The following is a 25,507-nucleotide window of genomic DNA, read 5'->3' on the forward strand; positions in this document are numbered from 1 at the left end:
TTACTTTTTGCCAGCACTCTTCACAAGCAGATTGCAAATGATGCCACCATCCTGTTTCACAAATGACTGCCACTCAAAAATTGCTGATAAAGTCCTGCAGTCCTCTCACATGTTCATGCATGGGTCACAAGTACAGTACGATGTTTCTTTTGATTAGTTAAATGTGTCAAAATCAACACATTAGGAAATGATCTCATGTTGCAAGTCACAGCTTGCATGTTGGAAATTTGATGAAACAGGCCCTGGGTCTGCGAGTTTCATTCAAGACGTCACAGCTAATTTGTCAGAAATGCAACAGAAGGAGAGCAACTCCTGTGTCTGTTTACAGAGCACCCAAACAAACTGTAGGCTGAGAAGATGACAAAAATGTCGTCCGGCACAAAATGTTTTCTTACGCATTATGTGAAATGCGGGCATGCAGCAGCTTTTGTCTTTTGCATCACGTGCAGAGCATTGTTTCCTGTGAATCCCTTGTGCATGGTTACACAATTTGAATCCCACATGGGAAACACAACAATTAAAACTACTATACAGAGAGAGAGACATTTATAGCATGCAAATACATTGAATGGCTATTGCTGAAACATACTGGCCATAATTAGTATCAAAAACGAAGTCTGATATAATGAACATCTTAAGGCTTTAAATAATTCACCAGCCATCAGCAACCTTTTTATACTATAATTAGTGAATAAGTGTCTCTCAGATAAGGCATTGAACAGGTCTCACTGCAAAGTTGGGGCAAAAGTTGACTTTCACTGGGGGGAAATTGCTGCCACAATTTTTATTAAGTGACACTGTGACAAGAACATTGCTGTCAAACTAACTGTGCAGATGCAAAACTCATTACACTGCAAACAAGGTGACATCAGATCACCTTAAACAGCATCCCAATACCAAATCCAGGGCAAAGAGGGTAAATAAAAAGCACTAAACAAAGGCTTAAAAAATAACGAATGAATTAAGTTTGTAAATCTATACTGTGTGGACAAAATAATAGACACACATTACAATAATACAAGGCAATCAAACATCTCCATGATCATTTTTGAGGCGTTTTGAGGTCTTTGCTAATGTTTGTACTTTGCTTATGCTTTTTTTGTGTGTTGCATGTGTCCTCGTGACTTTTGAGAGTTTTCCCCCTCGTTGCGTTATATAATTCTGCAGTATTTTTGACTGATGCTACAACACGGCAGCATAATGGTTCAGTGGTTAGAACTGTTGCCTCGCAGCAATAAGGTCCTGGGTTTGAACCCCAGCCGTCCAGATCCTTTCTGTGTGGAGTTTGCATGTTCTCCCTGTGTTTGTGTGGGTTTCTGTCGGCTGCTCTGGTTTCCTCCCACCATTAAACAGGGTTAATACTCTTGTCAGTGCCCCTGACCAAGTCACTGGCAAAAAAAACTGGAGTTGGTCCCCGGGTGTTGCACTGCAGCTGCCCACTGCTCCTAGTATGTGTGTGTATAGGATGGGTAAAATGCAGAGGATCAATTTAATTTCTGTTTCAATTTTTGTTTTGTTATGTTCTTCACAGGCTGTCCCCTGTTACCTATCTGTGTCCTTTTATGTTTGGCAAACCAATATAATCTCTTGTTGCCTTTGTGTTTGTTTGTATGTCCATATTGTCTATATACTGTGTGCTTGCAGTAAAAAATCCATTTCAATGTATGTGAGTACTAGGAAATTACAATAAAGCAATTTAAAAAAATAATATTTGACTCATGAATAACTCATATTAAGTTCTAATTAAAGTCTTGACAAAATCTTGACAACATATGCTGAACACGGGAACACTACAACTGTAAACTCTGTAGACCAATACTGACTTTTTGAAAGATGTTTGACTAGATAATTGTTTGAAAACCTGTTGAACTGAATTCCTTTAGAATTTAACCACAACTTGTGTCAGCAAAATATAAACATCATATGCTTCACAACAGCTACATTCATTCCTGGGTTTTTGTAGTATTATTGTATCTCATCTTGTATTATCTCAATTGTATTATCGCATAAAGTATTCCTATTATTTTGTCTGCCTATTGATTGGAGGGTTTAATTTCTCCAGCTCTCTTGCTTGTTTGCTTTGCTATTTGGTTATCCTGCTTCTTTGCAAAGAAGTGCACAAGAGAATGTGTTCTGTCCTGATGATGCACACTAACCCAATTTCAGAGATGTAACAGAAAAGTAATATACAGTAACAATATACAGCAGTGAGTGGGTAATTTTGAAACTGTAATATTTAATACAATAACTGAAAACAGATTTATTTTAAATAAACAAGCCCAGAAATTCCTACGACAGAAAAACTAAGGTAAAAAGTGAAAGTCCATGCCTACTTACATTATGGTGCTGTCCCACAGCGCACAGTAAGGGTTCAGTGTTCCCTGGAAGACAGGAAAAAGATAAAATATTTACAAGGTAAATTACAACGATAATTGATCATTATTACCATTACCACCACCACCATCATCATCATTATTAATGAACTGCATGTATGTCCTTCTACATAAATCCTTTGAGAGTGTGTTTCATGGGTCAGCTAGAGACCATAAATTGAAGTGTGGCATATACTGTCAGAGAAACACACACTTGCTGACACGCTCAGACTTACATTATCCAACACATCCTCATAATTAAACAACCAAATAGGTTGATTGGACCATGCAATCCAGAACGCATTTTGTACAGCATTTTCTAATATGCTGCCTCTATCAGCAGCTTTCCAAAACTGTTACAAATCGCTGTTAAAAAATAATTATGTTTTATGGTGTGACAATGCTGAGGTTAAGGTCTGGTTAAGTTTAGGCACAAAAACAACTTGGTTATGGTTAGGGAAAGATCATGGTTTGGGTTAAAATAATCACTTGAAACATGGTGTGGATTAAGGTTACTACTTCCTTAAAGTTAGATAACCTTCATCGTCATGGCAACAGAAACCATATTTACAGTTTTTAAAAAACTGTCCTGAGTCACGGTTGGAAACGTGACACAGCAGTCTACTGCAGCTAATATTTCTGCTTGACAGCTATCCATCCATCCATCCATCCATCCATCTATGCACCCAACCCGCCACCTCTGAATATGGAAATTTGTCTCCTGATATAGACGTCATCTGAACTGTGTCACCTCTTGAGGTCATAATTACTACAGCCACTAGATGGCGTCTGTCACTCAAATGTAACTATAGATCGTTTTTGGCTAGAGAGTTTACGACCTATACTGTCATTTCTCTTTGGAACACGGGCTGGCTTAATCTCTATGATGAATAAGAAGGCCTGGATCATAAAGGGATTGTCCTTGTAATTATCTGACTGCGGCACACTCTCCTGACACCGGGCGCTTGCAAATTAATTATCAAGCCAATTAACCACCATTGTGTGTAGGCTAATGGGAGGTGATATGTGCTGTGGTCACTGTGGAACATTCAGACAACAACTCTTTCTACAGTGCTGAAAAAAAGAACCTTTTGTGTTTTATACCAAAACTAGCATGAAAAGCAACATTTGTGGATGAAAGCAGCATTTTGATCTAAACAAAGATGTTAGCTACTGTGACTCAAAGTGACAGAATGACTTTGGTGCTTACATTTGCCAGGTGAGCCAGTTCAATCTCCAGGTGGGACTCTGTTGCCTTGGGCTCTGGTCTGACTGTCACAGCAATGACCTTGGAGTTCACAACGGTGTGGTTCCTGAGTCAAACAGAAATACCCAAAAAATGAGAGAATGAATCAAATTTCTTGGACGGCCCTGTCACACTTAATTTGTCATTGAGGGTCAAACCCTGAACTATCTACCTCACTTTCTAACACAATGCGATAAAGCAGAGGCTCAAATTTGATAGGCTATATAAGCTTGACTGTGCTATCATACTGGATATCCCTATAATTGTTATATCATGCTTATGGATATAAAGGATGAACATAATACAACATCTCCAGCGGTCAAAGCCTTAAACCTGATTTTACTTCAAACATCCGAGGTGTCTTTTTATGCTCTGTGAAGTGCAATAACACTTAAGGATTAGGTTTAAGTTCAGAGTCAGTGAGACTTATGTAGGATCTATAAGGAATGCTGGTATTAAAACCTGATTTGGGGTTTCTGAGAAGATTTTGTGCACATATTTTGAATTTAAAGTTCCTCTCTGCTGGCTAATCTAATCTAATTTGGAGTGCAAGTCCCCTGAATTAATTCTTAAACTACTCCAGTACTATTAGGCTAAGATATTTTCTCTAGTGCAGCTTGTATCGAATACTACACCAAATATCACACACTCAATAACAGGAGGGGACTAAAAAGCTGCCCATTAGATGTGAAAGCAGCTATAGAGTATGTTTGCCAGTAATGGTGTTCAAAACATCCAAGCACGACAGAAAACAGGGAGTACAAATCAAAGGCTCGCCCAAACTGAACGAAATGCTTCTTTGTATCCTACGCTTTTAAGATCTGGCATTATAGCCCTGCTTCAAAAACCCTCTCCAGCTATTGTATAGTTGACAGAATATTCTCTCTATTAGAAGCTGAAATCCATGAGCACTTCCCACAAGGAAGAAAACTGTCAACTCCACAAAGGAAAGTAGAGGTGAGACGGCAGCAGCCCCCTGTCCTACCAGCACCACTTGTGCTGAGAATATTTTTGTCTTTTTCATATGGTTTGAGTCGGTTTTCTGGACTTAAAGAAAGGAAATCAATGGTGTAAATGGACAAATTCTCCACTCTAAGTTCACCGAAAAACTTCTGACATTTAGTAGAAAGAAAGTTATTTTCTTCCTTGAAACTTCACAAGCTTAACATTTGGCAAAACCCTCAAGTCTAACACCCCTTGTTCTGCTTATCCTCCTGTTAGTGTGGAGAGGGCAGGCTTCGGTGTCCCATTATGAAATCCTCTCCACATGTGCACAGAGGGCTGCTGCTCCACCTGTGACAGCTGGCCTGGCCGGTCCTGGAATGACCGCTCTGTCCTTGGGACGCTGGTGCCAGGGACTTGTTGACTGGGGTCTGACACCAGGTGTTGATTTGGGACATCCCACTGCTTTTTCCAGGCACTAATGTCATCCCTAATTAACTACATATTCCATGCAACAGTAAGTATGTTTAATTAAGTAGATTAGAGTCAACACAAACACACTAATTCCTCCAAGTTTTATATGAGCATTCAAAACGACTGCACTAGACAAAACACACAAAACTAGAACAATTATAAATGGAAAGTATCCTTAAAAATCCTTAACTTTAACTAAGCAGAACAGCAAAAAGTATTTGATCTTCTCTTTCTCCCTTTTGGAAACTTTTAATTTTGTGTCTTTAAAGTGAAAGATTTCAGGGACACCGAGGTCAGGCACGGCATGTTTTTAAGACTTGATCTACTACTATGAATAAAAATGGACACATCTGCAGCTTTCAAAGGATTAAATCTGTCTCATATTTCCTCTTGCCAGCAGACCGGAAAATACAGCCAGGAGATATGCTGCACTTACTTTGGTGAAGGTAGCATGAGTCCAAGAGTCTTGTAAAGAACAGTTCCCAAAATGAAGACGGGCGATCCTTCCATATCTAGAGGAAAAAATGAAACAATTAACTAACACCATTGGTTTTTATATTGACACAAAATATCACAATATCACAAGGTCCACTTGTATCAAGCCAGATTTTTAGTTAAAAGGTAAGTATTCAAAATGTCCATACAATGTCTAATACCGTAAGTTTGGCCTTGCAATAATAGGAAGAAGAAATTAAATTTTAATTGGGAGTAACACTTGGTTGAAATCAACCTGCTAGTTTGTAGTGCTAATGCAATTTCTGCCAGTGACACTTTAAGGAAGAAAGATTTTTTTTTGACAGGGACTTTTTGCAACTGTTACAGACTTTGTTGACTCCAGTATAAGAAGTGCCAAAGTCTCGCTGAGAATCAGCTTCTCACTCTGTCCAAATGAAAGTGGCTGGGATTAGGCACGGGGCACACATTCCTAATCCATCCCTTGTTTTGTTATCTTTGATATATTCCAGATAAGACTGATTACACTAATTAACCAAATTGTCTGGCTCTGGATTGCAATATATATATATACAGCGGCAACTGGCAGTGTTTGAAAGGATGCTGAAAATGCTGAGTCGATTGGAAAACTCAGCAACTGAACAAGCACAGGCAAGCAAACTGGCTTTGTACAAAGGCTTGTAGCATTATTTTACTTTCAAAAAACAAGGGGCGGCATAGCATAAAACATTAAGTAAATACCTTCTGCAGAAGACTGATGTGTCTGTGTGAACGTCTTATTGTAAGATTTCAGACAAAGCAATTCAACTAAAATCATGCAGCTTTTGCTGACATGTCAAGATATTTATTTTCCATTCCTCAGCAGTGGCCACTGAATTCGTCATTATGTATTCACTATGCATTAATCCTGCATTTCCACTACAATTCGCTCTGCAGACTCTAGATGTTACTGCAGGTTTTATATTTTTATATATGTACATATATGTATGTATATAAAAAAATAGGAAAATCGCAAGACAAATAAAGTTTACACATGAAGACTGTGCCTGGTGGACTAAATATTGGATGGCTCTGTGAAATACATTCAGTCACCTGCTGACTGGGAAACAAAGAGGCCCTTTGGGATGACCACTTTATCTTCTGAGTTCCTGGCCCAGTCGACCATGCCTTTACGACCCTTCATGGGGAAGTTGATGTCAGTCATCACAGACACTGCTGGAAGTCTCTGGATGCTGGCCACTGCAGAAACCAAACAAACAGACCAGTGAGGAAATACTGGTGATCAATATGCTTTGGACAATTTATGTGTTTGTGTTAGTAGATTGTGTCTCATGGAGAGTGATTCAACCCAGAAACGAAAATGAAATGAAAATGTGATTATTTTGTACATGTAAATTATAAATTGAAGTATAAGGCTAAACTCACACACAGATTCATGTGTTTATGTATTTCCATATCCATGTTTTAGAAGTCATTTATTTTTGCTCATTTGCTAATCAAGAAATATGCTAATCAAGAAATTTCATATCCTGCAAACCTACCTGAATTTCATCACTCACAGTAACCTGTTGATTAGAGAATGTGTTTTGAATTGATACCATATTGAGCGAGGTTGTCTGTCTTTTTTAATATAAACCAAACTCACACAAGTTAACAAATCTGTAACCAGGAAGCCTCTAAACTTCACACAGGCTGAAAAGCTTAAAACTTCCCACTGTGTAGCAGTTAAAAGTTTTACTTCGCTGTACACTCTGTCTCCACCCAAAACCTGCTAAATCTCTGCTTTGCTTGCTGTCAGAGTTAAAACTATCCTCCCTCAGTGGTCATGTTACACCACTTTGGCTTTCTCTTTACTATTAAAGGCACAATCCCTAATCCATATTTAAAAAACACAGGGTTAGAGCCTGCTCTCATTCCCATACTGATCAGCAGCTTTGTAAATACTCTGGTTAACACAATACAACAGCTAGTTATCAATGTACAGATGCTGTTAAAAATTTGTTTACATGTAATTTTTGTAAATATAGGAGTGTAATAATAGATCTGTATTTTAAAGTATGATGAAATGAGGAACACAGAAAACCTTACTTTTTACCTGTAAACCAAACTAAATTGTCTATGTAAATATCATTTTAATTTATATGTCAGAGAAATCCCTGATTGGGCCTTTAATGCTTTCATGTACACATCACCAAAAAGTGCATAAACAGAGCTACAACTGGCACCTGGCAACTGGCAGACAGGTAATCTCCTTAATCGCTCTTTCCTTTTCCCACCTCCCTGCTGACGTGCCATAAAAGGCCTGTCCATGCACTACGACGACGACAAGGCAAATTCCTGGGATCAACTGAAAAGGCCTCAGCATTACAAGGGGAGGATAAAGCTGCACTGTTCTCTACCTGGTATCACATCCAGTCCCAGTCAGGTGGTGCTTCAGAGAGGGGAATCTGAGGCTAATCCTACCATTGATGCAAAAGCTGTATTGTTCGTTGTGCTCTGCCAATAATACAATTTGAATCCTGGCAAGTCTCCATGTCTGAGTGAAATCTGTGACGGCGAGGGTGTGTCTGTGTGTTTGTGACGGGCATGAAATCACAGAGCACCACGAGACACGCCATTTGCGAAGAGGCCTGCTCACAGCACCAGATGTTGGGAGCAGCAGTTGTATGTGTGTGCATGTGTTTTTGTGTTTGTGGTTTTAGTCACGACGGGGCATCAAGGGTGCTAGGAGGACTGTCTTTCAGAGTGCTGGGTAATTCTGCAGGTAAATGGGGCTTTGCATTTGCCTGATGGGGCTAGACAACACAAATAAAGCGATTATTTAGGATTGTGATGCTTCTGAGCACCAATTCAGTGCACCGAGAATATTTTGCTTATTTTCATGACAAGGAATTATAGTATCACTCATTATGTCTGAATGTGTTCACAAGAGATTCAGCATTCAATAAACTGTCAAAGTTACAAATCAATCAATCAGCTTTTGCAGCCATCATATGTGTGAGTGCAATTGCAATTGATCACTGTTATTGTCAAAATGTTCTCTCAGCCATCGTGGAATACAGCCTCACAAGAGAGAGCCAATAATGTCAAAAGTGCATGATGTACTCCACTTTCAAAGCAGTGTTTAATTTTCAAACATGTCCCAAGCCTCACTTTGTCCTCCAAGTGTTTGCTTGTAAGGAGAGAGAATAAGTTGCTGAATTGGAGAGCTTTTGCAATCAAGGTTATTTGACTAAAAGTAGGAGGACAGAGGACGATGCACCGGTGACAGTCAGTATTTATCTAGGTGTCAAGAGGCTGCCATAAATTAGTGACGAAATGATGCCGCAATATCTTACTCAGCCAGATGCTCTCCATTTGGCTTCCACTGATGTATCCACAAAACTTTCCATTCCTCTAATCAAAAGGGCCATGTGGCCACCAAGGTACTGTGGTCTGAGCTGAAATTACAGTATGGCTAGCTCCCAAAGTCTGTGCTGTGTCCAGGGATAAAATAATTAATCTGAAAACTCTGGGATGCATGTCTCAGTCATGTATCATCGAAATTGATTTTGGTATATTGACAAATTTTTAAAATCCACAGTAAAATGTGATTGAATTAATGCAGTTTAAAATGTTATATTAATGTTTTTTTATTATAAAAAAAATCTGAGTTTGATTTCTTTTTAAAGCAGCATTTTTCTTTACATTTACAACAAACTGGTGAAACATTTAGTCAGTTCTTTGGCTCAGAATTTCTCCCTACAAGACTTTTTAATATATATTTTTCAACAGCAGCCAGTAAGGCTCTGGTTGATTCTAGCCAGAGGCAGCTCATTACTGCTAGATCTTCAAATAATTGCTCAAAAGCCAAATGGCCCCTCAGACTCTATGCTAAAATTTTCCAAAAAGTGGCTTCAGAAATCTGCCTGCCCCATAGAAATGGTAACTATGCTGTACTTCCAACATTTACTGTACATAGTAAGTAAGACATGATCCTCAAGAGTTTGATGGAAAATAATGTTGCTTTTAAATGAGGCATCACAAAGCTTGTTTTTTTCCCTATCATGTAATGTACAAACAGAAAAATGGTACATAAACCTTACACGGCCTCAAATTATGTCTTTTCCTCACACATAGAAAAGAAAAATAAAATAATTAGGCCCCTCACACAATTTACGCCAAGCCTTTTACTATAATGGGGAGAAAATCTACAGGACGCAATGTACCACTATAAAAGATGAACACTAAAAAGGTTTCAAACTATGCAGAGATATATTGTCCAAGGACTCAACACTGCTGCAGCTCATTAACAAGGTACAATCAGAGTAAAGAGGAAGATGGCTCCTCGCTGTGCCTTTTTACTTTTATACTTTTGATGTGCATACTTTAAACACATTCTGTCTGAAAGCCCTTTAGTCACTTGTGAAGAACTAAGAAAAACAAATGATTTAATAAAACTTGACAAATAAACTATTTCTAGTCCTAGAAGTGTGGCTGAAAAACTTTCTTTCTTAACCTGCTTTATCAGCACACACATATTTTTCACTTAGACATTTTTGCAAGATGAGAGCAAAAGTCAATTGTTACTGATATAATTACAATGTTTTGATCCAGTCAGTAACAAGTTGTTCTCTGCCAGGTTTCTTCACACTTATTTTAGCAGCGATCTCAGTGCCTGCAGGTTTTCTCAAAATAGCTCCAGTGCTTAAGTCATGTTTGAGTTAAAAAAAATACCAGTGATTACACTGAATTTTCCTCATTAGGGTGATCAGTATGTTTAACCAATTTACTAAAAATTTACAAATACATGATACTGTTGCCAAACATTATTAATCTTTTAGACTTAGTGAATATGTTTTTCCCATCCCACAGGCAGACAGTATTTTCCATTATTTCAGTAGACAAATGAAAACTTGCAGTCTATCTATCGCAGCAAGAGTTGCAGTGATTGGTCGATTGACAGAAAATTAATCGGCAACCATTTTGATAATCCAATAATCATTTAATAATTTTTCAATGCCAAAAATTCTCTGTCTCCAGCTTCTCAAATCTGAAGATTTGTTGCTTTCATGTGACAGTAAACCACATATCTTTGGACAGTCTAACAGACATTTGAATACATCTCTTTGAGCTGTGGGAAATGATAATGCACATTTTTACTTTCTGACAACTCAGATTTGACAATTAATTGAATAATTAAGAAAATAATCTACAAATTAATCTATAATGAAAATAACTGTTTGTTGATGAGTAAACACTGTATGTCTACATGTATTTGTGTCAAAATTATATTGTATTTATAATGCAGGGCAGACTTTTCAACAGTCAAATTCATTTTCAAACTGATGCCCCTTTAAATACAGTATCAGGCTAATTTTAATGAAAATATGCATAAGGCCATTATGATGATTTTGCTTAAGTCAAGTTTCTCATGCTGTATGAAATCAATAGAAACTAAGGGTTTCCTGGAAGGTAGAAAAAAACATTCTGAAAGGTGAAAATATTCTTGGAAAATGTAAGCAGTAAATTATATGTTATTTGCAGAAAATTAAAAACAAAAAAACAAAAACAAAAACAAAAAAACACGCAATAACTTCAGTAAAGTCCTCTAAGTAGGAGCCCTGTTTATGCCAGTCAGTGCTATCTTTAAGACTGAAACACAATGCAGAGCTGCATCAGCCTCCATGTTTACTAAAAGATTTTCTGTCATAACATGTCTGATGGATTGACACAGTTTAATCCAAAGTCCTCAGGTTTTGAGCAGAGGCCAAACAGTCATATGGATGACTGATACAATAAGAGTCAAGTATGTCATAGTTTAGCTGTACAATACAAACTGCTGTTCAAGGAATTTGTCTAAATCTTGTTAAAACACTTAACTATTAATTTAGAGTCAGTTTCACAGATTAGATTGCATATTGTGTATAAAGCAGGGGTCATGTGTTAATACTTTTTTGAGCATAAAGAGGAGGAAGTGGCAATGAGATTGGACAACTACCATTAAGCCAAATTGGAATAAGTATAAAATAGGAGAAGGGAAGGGCACAGAAATATTCTCACATCTGTGAAAAAAGTCATTAATGTTTGGCATTATGAAAGGTATTCAAGCCCTATTTCCAAGTGTCCATTACTTAATTTGCCTCTCATGGTTTTTCATAATGGCATTTTGATGGGTGCATTCATCGTGCCATGTTTGGTATGCTATTCTTGAGGGCTTCCTATTCATTATTATGGAAATCATATACCACAAAGAGCCACTGCGTGAGAGTTTTTCCTATAAGTGGGTCAAATGTTAGCTATTGTAAAGAATACAAGGGACAGGGTCTGAGACCTCAGATTGTCCAAGATGCAACAGAAGCTAAAAGAGCCCATAAGAACATTAGGGAAAAGAAATATTGCTCAAAGATTCATATCCAGAGATTTTTTTTCCAGAGAATAATTCCAGACTTACAATCTGGACCAAAAATATTTGCAAGTTCATTACAGCTGCAAACACTAACTTGTAATTTCACTTCCGATTTTATGGCCTTTTATCAGACACTCCCTCAATATTTTTTCAAACACTGCCAATTTACAAGGAACTGACAATTGTTTTTATGTTGCTGCACCTCTGCACAACATGCTTTAGGGTATGCTCTGCTAATCAAGTCTTTCTCAAAGAACTGCAGTATAGTGCTACATCAAACAGAATGACATCACCTTCAAATATACCACAAATATATTATTTGATTTTTGCTAATCCTTTGAAATTATGGATGGAGAAAAAAAATGTCTATAATGAATGAAAGATATGGTGGAAACAGGTGAAAACAATCTTCTGCACTTGTTATTTTAATACTATTTATAATTATAAATTACTTCAAAAACTTGCCTGTGGTTTTTATTTAGCTTGTATTACTTCAAATCTAAATCTAAAAAATACCTTATATTTTAGGAATACTGTGTGCATTTTTTCCTTATGGCTCTAGTTAAAAAAGAGCTTTCCTCTGGTGGGGGGCTCCCATACTGAACGCTCTTGATATTGGATTGGGGGTTAAGTGTTTTCATAGGAATTTAGCACATTAAGACCACAAGCTCAGTTTTAATTTACATTATTGATTTGCAGTAATTTTACTCGCCCACCCTTACCACGCACCATTTATCCTAAATTAATGATGGTGGGGAAATTGACACAAGGAGTCAGCAGAGAGCAGGGATTATGTGTCCATGTCAAGCAGAAATAAATGGTAAAACGAGCTCAGCGGCGATGGGCTGGGAGGAAAAGTGGGCTGAATCTTACCCAAGTTCCCAGTCATCAAATAGGCATTGTGGAAATCTTTCATGCCCAGTCCAACGATGTGGATGAATTCCTCTATGACCTGCATGAGCTCCACTGCTCCGGGATAGATCTGGACAAGATAAAAAAGATGAGAAGATGCGTTCAATTTCAACACAGCTGCCATGATTTCACAAAATGCAGCAGTACTTGGTATTGCTGGGGGAACGAAAGTGGAAAGTATAAAATAAGAATAGGGAAAGACAGAGTAACATTTCTTTTTACAGGTCCATTAATTTCATGGTAAGAAGGTGATAATTAGCAAGTAACTTATTTGAAATTTCTTTGATATTACTGCAACATTTACCCCAAAATTTATCGAAAATTACCCTGCCATTATTTAACAATTATTTTCCGCTTTTTCCCTAGAAGCAGGTAATAAATAAGTACATAATAATTAGTAAGTAACTTCTTTGAAATTTCTTAAAAATTACCCCATTTACACCAAAATGTATCGTAAATTATCCCAACATTATTTAAAATATATATTCTGCTACTTCCTAATAAGCAGTTATGATACGGTTTTTCACAATCGCTTACATGCTGAAACTGTATGTATGAACCAAACATGATGAGCTACCAACACATAGACTCTTTCGACCAATGACTAAGCACTATTCACCTGTTTTCACACAAATTGCAGATTTGTGAACCGTTTTTGCAAAATCCTAAATACAAGTATATCTATACAGCAGAGTAAGATCATGTTTTCATGTAGAGAGCAGTCATTCAGTATACAGAACTCAAATCATTACAACTAAACACAATTAACACACAGTCTTCAGGATATAAACAATACCAAGCTTTACTGTTCAACGAACAATCAGATGCATAAAAGGGCCGCAGGGGAGTTTACATGTTTTAGAACAGTGGATGCCAACAATGAGGAGAGAGCTAGAAGAAGAGAAAGAGTGTGGATGAGAGGAGGTAGATGAGGATGAGGAAGAGGAAGGGCATGAATTTTTATCTCTAATGAAATTTATAGAACCTTAGTTGACCATGTTCTTGTCCATGTAATGACAATGAGGGAAGCTGGACAGAGAGAGCAGCCAAAATTGAACTGCTTTTCTATTGCATCTACCATTGTCTCCCACCTGATGAAAGCAGAGGGGGACTATGATTTGGTCCATTCGTTCATTGTTTGTCATTTGCTACATTATTATGTGTCTGCCACAAGGTGGCAAAAAGCGGTGTTGCCACTGACTGACCCAAGAGTGGCACTGCATTGTTGGTGCAGGACAACATGTTTACTATTTGCCTGTTTAGAGAAGAAAATAGGTCATTTACTGTTATCAAAAAGTACTGTACTCTGCTCTCTTACCAGCTGTATGCTCTACTGTATTACTGTATGGAACTGAGTGTACAGTGGACAGTTGAAATTAATAATATGATCACATGAATTTGAGATATGTATTCATACTTTGTCAAAATGGATAACGATAATGAAATTCACTGACCTGTAAAATGAAGTGTCACCATAATTTACATGAACTGTATATATATTTTAATGCTGAAGTTACTTATGTAAGAAAGTACATAAAAACGGGTGCTACTTGAAAAGTCAGGGGATCACCAAAGTGATTACAATTCATCCTGAGGGGGACATGAATGTCTAGATCACATTTCTTGGCAGTTCTCCAAAAGTTTATGTTTTAATCAAAATCACAAATGTGAACCTCATGGTGGTGCTAGAGGAAGAGAAAGGGGATCACCAAAGTAATTAGGATACATCATCTGGGAACCATGAATGTCTGTACAAAATATTGCGCCAATCCATTAAGATATTTCACAAGTGAAAAGTGATAAATGTGACCTGCTGGTGGCGCTAGATGAAAATTCAGAGGATCGCCAGAGTTATGTAGATTCATCCCCTTTGTAGGATAGATATCAGTACTATATGCCATGGCAATCCAGTTTATAGTTATTGAGATATTTCAAGTGGACAGACAGACAGGTCAACATTGCCATGAGCCTAGAGCTATGCTACAAGCAATAAAAAGTGAAGCAATAATAAAGAAGAATTAAAGACAAAGAGAAAGAGGAAATGTATTAGAAAAGGGTCACAGTGTTACAGACATTTAGAGTGAGTTTAAAATTTGTTTAAAAAGTACAAAATTACACAATATGACATAATGTTATATCATTCTTATATATTTGCAAATGAATCATCTAGAGCTGAAACAATTCATCAATTAATTGATCAATTGAAAATTGGCAACAATATAATCATTTTTAAGAAAAAATGACAAAAGTTGTGTGTGAAAAATTGTTAATTTTCTATTTTAATAAAACTAAAACTAAGTATATTTGTGTTTTTGAGTGCTGGTTGAACAAAATAAAAAAAAATGAATATGACACATTTCTTTCTGGGAAATTGTGATGGGCTTGTTTGCTTTTTTAATCAAGAGAATCATAAAAACAAAATCGTTAGTTGCAGCTCTAAATGAAGCATCCATGTGACATCAGCATGAAAGCCGTAACTGCTGGGTTTGCACACACAGTTGCTGGTTGGCTTCCCTTCTGAAAAGCTCTGCCAAGTCAAGGGTGATTGCTTTGGTTCATGTGCCGCTTCATGGTCATCAGCTCTCAGTGAGAGAATGCGGAGGCAGGAATTCAGCACCATGGACAGCTCCATGGTTCCACCACTTACACTGTTGGTCCAGTCAGCTCTTCCCTCCAAGTCAATAAATCAAAGACACACTAATCCAATAATTGACCTTCAAAAGATTGGACGACTATCCTGGCTGCCAATCTGGTGGTGATGGGTCAGATCTAATAAGAGGCTTTGATTTGTGGACCACCAGTTTTGTCCTTTGACTGGGTCAATGTGCAAGCTGATTGTGGGACTAGCGGTAGCGGTGCCATACATAACAACATTTATGCCACACTCTTTTACAGCAGTATCAGCTACACAGAATAAGGCTGTAACCACATTTCAAAATGTCTGTTAGAGAAATGTGTCTTGTTATACAAATATTATTGCAGGACTTTAACAAATGTATGACCACACAATGACGATATCAGGCAATTAGGAAGGCCTTTGAGTGGCATTTAGCAATTAGCACCTCGCTCTGGGTTGATATTCAACAAACACCTGAGGCAGGTATTTCCCTCCTCTCTAACACCTTGTGTTCTGTGTGTTTGCACATGCCTCTTCATGTGCTGCTGCTAAGCCAGGCAAGCGGATCAGTGATGCTGAAGTTGAGAGCCTCTGACACAGCAGAGTGAAAGCCATAGTGGGGGAGAAAAGCACATCACGTCGCCCCTTCCGGCATGTCTGACGCACAGTGCAGTCATGCTCATTCTGCTGGTCTCCATGGCAACCATGAGATGTGAAGGCGGCGCAGGGAAATGGCTGCAGTGGAGGCTCTGTAGACAGAGCTCTTCCTTTCCTTGCCATGGTAACAGTGACAGGAGGTGAATATATAGTGATCTCCGCACAGAGCCAATTCCACAGCCAGTAAAACCTCATAGTGAGGTGTTTCATGTGAGGGTTTTGAATGTCCACAGCACGCAGTGTGTGGGTGATGTGGAAACTGAGCTCTGAACACTCATTAATGCAAAAAAAGCCAGCAAGTGAGAAAAATTGATAACTGTGAAGTCCAAGCATCGTCTGTTGAAATCAAATGACAGTGCTTAGCCAAAAGCCACTTGGTGGAGTGCCGAAACTGAAGCAGCACTCCTCAGACAGGCACAGTAATAACTAGAAATAATTAACCTTGTCACATATCTCTTCTGGATGTTCAATCACAGAGACAACTCTTCCTATTCCTATATTTCTTCTGTTCTGTCTGTCTCTATCTCTGACGTATTCTTACTGATGATACTGCTCATTTGTGAGCTTTTCTCACCGACAGCCTACCTTTGGGGCCTGCCAAACTAAAGCTGCAGTGACTAAACACGTAATTACTGCCTGTAGAGACAGCCAGGACTGGCACTCCTGGCAGAGCTTGAACTGCTTGCATTCCCCTACCATCTTAGTTTTATCCAGGCATGGAGAAACCAAGACAAAAGAAAAGATCAGAGTAATTTTAAGACATCTTCTCAGTCATGCGTCAGTGCAGGTGATACCTAATTTCAGCCAATTTAGCGGTGAAGGTGACAACAGAGCAGATGCCCTCTGCAGACTCGCAGTCATCACAGATGGTATCTCTGTCAGAGTCTGGATGTGCGTGATTTCAGGGTTCAGGTTGTCTCAGACAGCAGTCACAGTTTTGAGAGCTGCCACCTCTGAAGCTGAGAGATGTGTCCAACAGAGGATGCAGCCAGAAGCCAATCTCCATGGATAAACATGGAAGAGTTCTGTACTCAAAATTTTGATCTACAGCATATTACTGCAGTACTGCAGTCTGTTGCCTCTAAATATGTACGGGATATTGAGACAATTTTTTTTAATCATACAGATTCTCTATGACAGAGCTGACTTACCGGAGAAGGACACACATGGAGACTTTTAGCTACTGTACAACAAGCAATAAAACATCTAAACCTGAAGTATGACAGTGTGTTATAAAATTCAACTTAAGTAATGGTCTAATCACTCTGGTTGCCATGATCTGTATCAGCTGGGTGAAACAATCTGTGTGCAGGAGGAAAGAGTCCTGCAGTGCTAATGGTTGGACAGTCTCAATGGCAGTGCTGCTGCCATCAAGTGGAGCTCCGAGGAACTAACTCCCCAAATGAGGCCAGATGTCACACCTGCTAAATGACCTCTCACCACGATATGTGTAAGTATAACATTATCTCAACACTACGCTGACTTTTCTTTATCTCTGCCATTAATATAGAGTCAATGTAAACAGGCCTTGAGTCGCTTTCTGAAGCACATAACATTCATGCAGAGATCTGAATTATTTACTAAGTGCACTGCAACATGCTTACCTTTTGTGCATCTTCCCATTTCTCCTTATTTTCCTCCTCCAAGAGGTTGCTGATGATTTGAAAGAAGTTCTGTGGAGATGATGAAAGGGAGAATACGTAATACACCCACACACAAGTGTTGCACTGCAGCAAGATGCTTTTAAAATCATGATACATAAACACTAGGCAGTCAGAAAGGACTGCTATGGATAAAATACTGTACTGACATTCCTGCAGGAAATCAGGGATTTTTACAGGGGAATAATAATGGTCCCTGCAGGGCTCAGTAGCACCAAGAAATTTCCCACTGAACCCATCAGAGAAAAGATGGAATTTGTGGATCAGCTCTTACAAAAATACACCTTGAACCCCTGCAGCTTTCAGCAAAGATTTAACACTAGAGGAGAGAAGCACAAGCTGCAATCAGAAAAAAAGATGAAAGGGAATGTTTGAGCAGCTGTGTGGATTGTCTTCTTCGGCAGTGGAAAGCAGGGGCTGCTTGGGGTGCATGCCTGCAGTAGTAATAGGACCCCTGTCTGATCTTTAGCCTTGTTATTTCGTCTGGTCTACAATGTGCCTGAGGGAGTGGCTCTCTCTTGACACAGGCTATCTTGTTTTCTACTTGAATGCTTATGCTCCCTCTGGTGGTAATGTGCCCACTTTAACACTGCATTAGCGCAGAGACACACGGAGGGGGTGGGCTGGCTGACTGCTCTCCTGTCTGCCCACACACACTATAGAGCTCTCACAATAACCAGAGACAGGATGCTTTCCTCATCTCATACATTTTCAATGGTGGGAAAATGACTGAATGGGCTCTGGGTTGCGCATCCATGGCCAACACATTTGGGTTTTATATCTGGAGAATGTAAGCAGCAGACCATACACCTTCCATCCGGTGGAGATTGTGACTACATGTGCATGTAACCAGCAGCAAACTAAGTAAAAGAACATCCCTGACATTCTGTAGTCCAAATACCACCGAGCTTTGGAAGTGCATAATTAAGTGAGGTGACCATTTTGGCAATTTAATTATTTAACTGAATTACAAGCTGTCTGCCAATGAAATCCTATCTCATATACTGGTGGCATGTCTAATATCACTGATCTTAATACTACGTATGTATGTCCCCTTTCTTTATGTACTTTAATTTATTTTTTTTCCCATGCCCCCTCCTTCAAATTTGAAAAACAGTTTAACACCTAACAATATGGGTATATTGTGATGTTAAAAGGATCCGGTAAAACATTTTCATATCTAAAATATTGATACTGGTTAGCAGATCCTGTGCAGTGTTATGGTGCTTTAAAACTCACTGAACTTTCACATTATTAAAGCAGAAAATTATTTCTATTTCCATACAGGAACCGGCTGATGGGCCAGACACATACTTTTCTAATTTTCTGGCGCTACTACTTGGAACTCTGTGCAGAAGAATGGCAGCAAAATGAGCTTAATATAGTAACAAAGCGAGATTAGAAACTCACAACAGAACTATAATGGAGAATTAGGTTTTTCATTAACATAACAAATGAACATACAATATTCAATACTTGCTCTGCTGTTACCACCAAATAGCGAGTAACAATTATTTCCTTCCCATTTAGTTCACTCTAAATGGGAAGCCAAACACATGCAGAGACATACTCACACAAAAACACTGAAACAACAACATACACAAATTGTGATGCTGGCAAAGAGCAACACAAAGAGACCCGAGAAGGGTGTCTTTGAAAATGACTCGGCTCTGAGGACATAAATTATCTTATTGGGGATGGAGGTGGAGCTTTAGCTATAATCTCCATCATCCTATTGACATAAAGAGGATCAAGACTGCAGTCAACCCAAACATGATGAGATGAAACAGCTTAGGATGTGGAGGAGATCTCTTGATACAATAGAGCCACAGGGTGTGTTTGTCAGCCTTTGTGCTATTTCAAACACATTAGAAGATGGTTTCTCTCATATATTATAGTGTTGGTAGTAAGATGTATCAAATAATACCAATGTTACAAATATTATTATCTAATTTTTGTCGAAATAGATACATTTGTAAGCCACATTTCAGTAGGATTTAAATGTATTTAAAAGAAGATCCACATCCATGTACATGTTAAAATAAACACACTTGCTGTCCACTCACTTGCACATCATCTGAAGATGGCTCATAGCTAGCTCTCTTGAAGGTCTCGGTCACATTGCGAAGGATCTCCACAGAAGACAGCAGGTCACCAGCATAGAAATTCCTCCTCTGGGTGAGGTCCAGCAGGTTTTTCGTGACCTGGGACATCCCATCTCCCGCCAGCATCCTCTGGCCCTTTGCAAGGTGCCCCTGAACCTCCAAAAACAGGAGAAGACAGAACTTGGGGCATCGGTGTCCTCTGCATGTTTGTGAGATAAACATTAAGCTACACATTGGAGTAAATGGAGTGCATAAAATCAAGAAGAAAGACTCCTCTCTCTAAGGCCCTTTATGTGACACTTATATCTAAGCCAGGCTGAAATGTATTCTGCCTGGCGGATGTTTTGAAATGAACCAATATGAATGAAAGAGTTAATTGGAGCAGAAGACACACATTTAGGCAGAAATTGCACAGTGAAATGACATTTCACATCATTGCACATGGTTTATGTTCATAAATACGCATTCACAAGTGCAGCACTATATGTGCTATCTCAGCTCACCTGAATTATTTTATTTTTAATGGTGATGGAGAGTCACCAAAATTACCTTTTTCAGTAGATGGGCCAGTGTGTTCCCAGGCTACAGGCTAACACACTAATGCAAACATTTATTTTAAAAAGATCTTTAAAACAAACTCACACTTTAATGAAAAGTTGTTCTTTTTTTTCTGTGATCCAAATGTCCCATCATACATGCAATAAAAAAAGCTCAGATGGAGTTCTTTTGGGTAAGAACTAATTCTGTTAAGAACAAGATTTGCCATTCAATGAGTTTCCCTAACTTTTTAACATGATTTCTTTTTGGTGCAATCCTTCTTATGAATAAAAACATTCAATTGTAATGTATTGTAACAGATTTAAAAGGCAGTAAAGTACAGGTGCAAAATAACACTTATTTATACGTAAAAGTGTGAAAGTACAACATGCTTCTTATTTACAATTTAAATGATAATTATGAATTGTTTCCTCTATGTGTGCATAGGGAATTTGGGGAATTCTAACATATCAAATGTAGTGACAAACAGATGGGAACATGCCAGAAACTCAAAATCAAAAAGGTGAAGGGCTTGGAGATGACCATTCATTACATTAAAAAAAATGCCATAATTAGTGTTTCAATTTGCTCCTCTATTGAAAGTGCTTAATCTTTGGCTACAGTGTGATGAGGATGGGGAAAACACTAGGGAGGTAATTTATGCATTGGAAACAGAGGCTGTGAGAGGGAGCTGACTTTGCACCTACTGATTGCTGCAAGTATCTGAATTCATTTGTTATGCATCGAGCATAGCTTGGCTGCTCCCAGAAGGCCATACCACGGTGATCCAAAGAGCAGCGTCGACTAGTGGTGCCTGTAGAAGGGAAGGAGACAGCGACAGATTTGGAGAGGAGAAAAAGCAAGGGAGGGATAAGAAGGGAGATGAGGATGCAGGCGTAGAGTTTAAGGGGGGGGATTAAGACCAAAGGAGAGGCAAAAGAAAGGCAGATGAAAGTAGTGTGGAGGGAGTTGGATACAGGAAAAGGAGAAAGACAAAAATAGGAGAGGGAGACAGAAATATTAATTCTTTTTCAGACTTATCATCCCCATTTTTGTTGCCCATCATTCACCATCAAAATTTGATGTTGCCTATTCTTTCGCAGTGGAGTTGAAGCATATTATAGAAAGAGGGACAGAGAGGTTTCTGGAAGGAAAGTGCTGCAGTATTTGAACAGAATTGTTTTTTTATATTAGTGGCACAGTCCCGTGCCTTTCAATATATGCAGTGTGTGCTGTGTTAATACAACTAACAGTGGCTTATCCAAGCATGCAGCAGCTCAGCTGTGATAGCTGTCAGGCATTTAAACAGTGATCCCGAAATAGAAGAACCACCCAATATCCACCCACATCGCCACACACATCCTACATAGGGGTCCAACATCACACCTTCCCAGCTGTCAACCTGGTGGAGTGCACTTCACACATCACCCCACCGCTCCAACACAGGTGCTTGACATCCTGAGGAAAACTCCCACAGTACAAAACATTTCCCCTGGCATCCGCGCTTCACATAAACCTTTGCTATCTCTTGTTCTCTTTCTCTCACTCTCTGTCTTTCACACACTAACACACACAGACAGAGACAGATCAAAACCACACCTCTTATGCCCACCTTCTCCACAGCAGCTACTACCTGGTGCACTGAAGCCATGAGTGCACACAAAACACTGCTATATGCCAGGAGCGCCCATGCGGCACCCTGAGACAACCCAGAGGGCCGCAGGAGAGGCCCACTGCTTTACACCGTGTTGAGCATCTGTCTCCCTCCAAACTGGCCTCACCTGGGAGATTTTATTTGCTTTCATAATCCAGGCTCCTGCCATTAAAGATGCCAGCATTCAACAGTACATTTTTCACAGATTTATTTGATCATCTGTTTGGCCCTTACACTCAGAAAAGTACTAAAAAAAAAAAGTGTATTTTATGATGACTCAAGAAATTAGAGATTCACTTGAGTGTTTTTGTTCTGACATTCCTAAAGGTCATTGTAAACTGAGGAAGACTGTGTGCTTTAAGTGGGAAAAGATACAAAGCAGTCAGAAAAGCTAATATTCAAAAGCTGTTTTTAAATGACAAGTATTAAAGTAACTTATAGATGTGCCTCTTGTTTGTCTTATTGATTGGAAAAATGAGTTTAAAGAGTTTCAGAATGACTTTTTTAAAGCAAGGTTTTGACCCTCTGATAACCCATAGCTGACTGCTTTCATTTTAGTATTGTATGATGTTGCAATTTTAATGTGAATTCAGCAGGATTGGAAGATACAAATTGCCCAAGGCCAAAATCATTTTAATATGAGATGCCTGGACCTGAGCTCATTTTTTTTTGTTTACACAAACAGTTTTGCCAGGAAAAAAAAAATCATGAATTTAGAAAAAAAAAAAAAATCATGGTTGTGGTTTATTAGCTGTATAAAATAAAACCTAGTACAGTACCACACTCAGTAGTATTTCATCATAAAAATGTCTACAAGCTGTTTTAGGCACTCATGGGAGCAACAGTAAAAGTTGCATCCCACACTCAGTGGACAGAGTGAAACACATCTGTGTCATCCCTTATTGTACATGTAACACACAAACATGTCATTTTATTTAGAGTGATTTAGAACTTGATTCCTCTGTGCTTTGATCCGTGTCGGTGGTGGGATCAAACAGGGTCAGAGACGGCAACGTGATTCTTTCACTGTGATTCTGCACCAGTCCGACATCTGTCCTTGCATCATCAGTGATGTATGTAGAGTAGGTTGAGTATGAAATATAGGTCAGTGGAAATGTGCTTGATCAAACCCAAGGCTGCACTCCACTGAAGCATTGACCTGTCGCTGTCCGGTTTTACAGCATCCTCTACTTGGCTACCATTAGAGGAGAATTTTTATTTAAACAGTCCGCCTAAGACATGTCTACAAATAATGAGAAGACCTTTAGTGGACTTAATGTGTATTACATTACATATATTACACCGGTAAAAGTAAAAACCTTGCATTCTGGTGATAGTATTAATTCACTGAATGTATTAATATCACCAGTAAAATTACCACCTTCATTCTAAAGGATGGCGTCTCATTTGTTTGTTTAGAGTACATGATCATTTTTCTCTGCATTAACAAGTGAAGAGTTTGTTTAATAGCTTGTGGTTCTGTTGCTCTAATAGCTCCCTCTTTCAGCTGGGTGACTTGAACTTTAATTGATAATTGAAATTTGAAGCACTCATTAGACAGGCACATAAATTAGAACACATGAACTTTTTTCGTGTAAATCCTCCACTGCAAAGTAAACTCCTGAATTACGGTATCAGTGGAATATAATTAGCATGCTTTTATTTAAAATATATAGTGGAGTAAAGGCATAAAGGATGACAAAATAAATTAGGGATTCATGAATAGTAAAAAAAAAATATACATGTGTGGAAGTGCTGGAGTACATTCCACTACTGGTGCTCTCTATTGATATTTAGTGAATCTTATGACATACTTGTAATTTCCTTTATTTCAAACTGTAAAAAAATAGAGTTAATGAGATCTTTACGGTTCAAGAAATTCAGGAATCTAAATTTTCAGATAGTTTTTTCGTCATTTTTGTCCTTTTTGTGGTTTGATTTAGCTTTACACAGTAACTGAGAGTCACCCAGTCTGACATCAGGGTAGTTTGACTAATTACACAGGGGGCTGTTGTAAATGTACTTTGTGTGTTTATCAATGTATGATCCTTTGTCTGAGTGATATGAAGCGAAGGAGTTCATCTGCTGTGTGTATCTATCCTCTGTGATCTCGACTTTTCCTCCCTTCTCGCCTCTGGTGGCAGTTGTCATCCACGATGACCGAGACAGTGCTGACGTCCCTGCACTGGGTGCTGTTCCTATGATGACCTTGATGATGACAGTGACTATACGGCTGAGTAGGTGCTGATACCCCTAACACATTTGGATGCTTTATCCAAGCAGTCTTACTGCATTCATGTCGCACATTTTGTTGTGTTGCCTCTGCTGATCAATATTTCATCTCTGTTTACCCACTCTCAGCAGCCTTTACATGTCTGACTGTCCTGGAACTGTGAGGCCTTTGGTTTCTCTTTTTTTTCATTGAGGGTTTTGTGGGTTTGACCTTGATCTAAATACAGGTCAAATGTTGAGAGGTTTCATTTCATTCATTGTTTCATAATATGGGCTTTGTGGAGCCACCTCAGACTGGAACTGTGATTAATAGCTTTACAAATAAACTTGACCTGACCTGAACTGTTCTCCATCATGGTCTTTATCCAGTGGTCAATGCCAGCTGTGACAGGAGGATGCGTCAAGCTTAAACGTGAAATATGTCTGCTATCTGTTATTTTACCCTTTTATCATGGCACTGGTTCTCTACTGCACTACTACTGCTTTCATCATCGAGTTCTTATACATACATATTGACCACCAGCAAGGTCTGGATACACTGGAACATTTCCTTAACAACAGACCAGTAAGAACACACTCTCCCACTTTCCTAGTTGATTTGGCCTCCTTTGTTCTTAAGAGAAACTACTTTTTTAACAACATACCATACCTCCAAACTGCAATGGGCACTAAAATGGCACCTAGTTTTGTCTGTCCTTTTGTTGGTCAGTTGGAAGAACAAATGCTGTATGAACCACAAAACCTTTTTCCCTTTTATTATTTCTTGGAGGTGTTATATTGATTATGTGTTTTTACTTTGGAAAAGACCAATCCCCACTCTATTAGAGTTTTTACAGTTTCTAAATGGTGACTTTGCAGTCCTGAGGTTCACACTTAACTACAGCTTTGAAGACATTAAATTTCTCAATATAAATGTAACAAAAAAAGATGAAGTCCTCTCTTCCTCTCTTTACACCAAACCTACAAATCGGAATACACTTGTTCATGCTGAACGCTTTCATCCCATCCCTCTTAACAAAAGTCTACCTGTCAGTCAACTCACTAGACTGAAAAGAATATGCGATGTTCCAGAACAATATGATAAGAGTAAAGAAGAGATGTTATCCAAATTTAGAGAAGGAAAATACCAAGAAGACTGTATCTGCAAGCTAAAAAAATCCTCCAAATCTAAGCCACACCTTATTTACTGCACCACATTCATCCCTAAAACTAAGAGCATCAAGGACATCATTTTAAAACATTGGCATATTCTTCAAA

General features: G+C 38.6%; 1 protein-coding gene across 3 annotated transcripts in view; it reads right to left on the minus strand.

Annotated features, from left to right (window-relative positions):
* The window catches only part of adgrb3 (adhesion G protein-coupled receptor B3), a 124,221-nt gene that overhangs the window by 34,055 nt on the left and 64,659 nt on the right, over positions 1–25,507 (minus strand). For all 3 annotated transcript variants that reach the window (XM_067609894.1, XM_067609893.1, XM_067609892.1), the window contains 8 exons: positions 21,072–21,178; positions 19,789–19,983; positions 17,666–17,734; positions 12,749–12,857; positions 6,580–6,726; positions 5,471–5,546; positions 3,583–3,685; positions 2,338–2,381 (listed from right to left, as the gene is read on the minus strand). In XM_067609894.1, coding sequence (XP_067465995.1) covers positions 2,338–2,381; positions 3,583–3,685; positions 5,471–5,546; positions 6,580–6,726; positions 12,749–12,857; positions 17,666–17,734; positions 19,789–19,983; positions 21,072–21,178 — 850 coding nt within the window. The remainder of the gene's footprint in view (positions 1–2,337; positions 2,382–3,582; positions 3,686–5,470; positions 5,547–6,579; positions 6,727–12,748; positions 12,858–17,665; positions 17,735–19,788; positions 19,984–21,071; positions 21,179–25,507) is intronic.

The sequence above is a fragment of the Thunnus thynnus genome, chromosome 14, assembly GCF_963924715.1.
Source record: "Thunnus thynnus chromosome 14, fThuThy2.1, whole genome shotgun sequence".
Classification (NCBI taxonomy): Eukaryota; Metazoa; Chordata; class Actinopteri; order Scombriformes; family Scombridae; genus Thunnus; species Thunnus thynnus.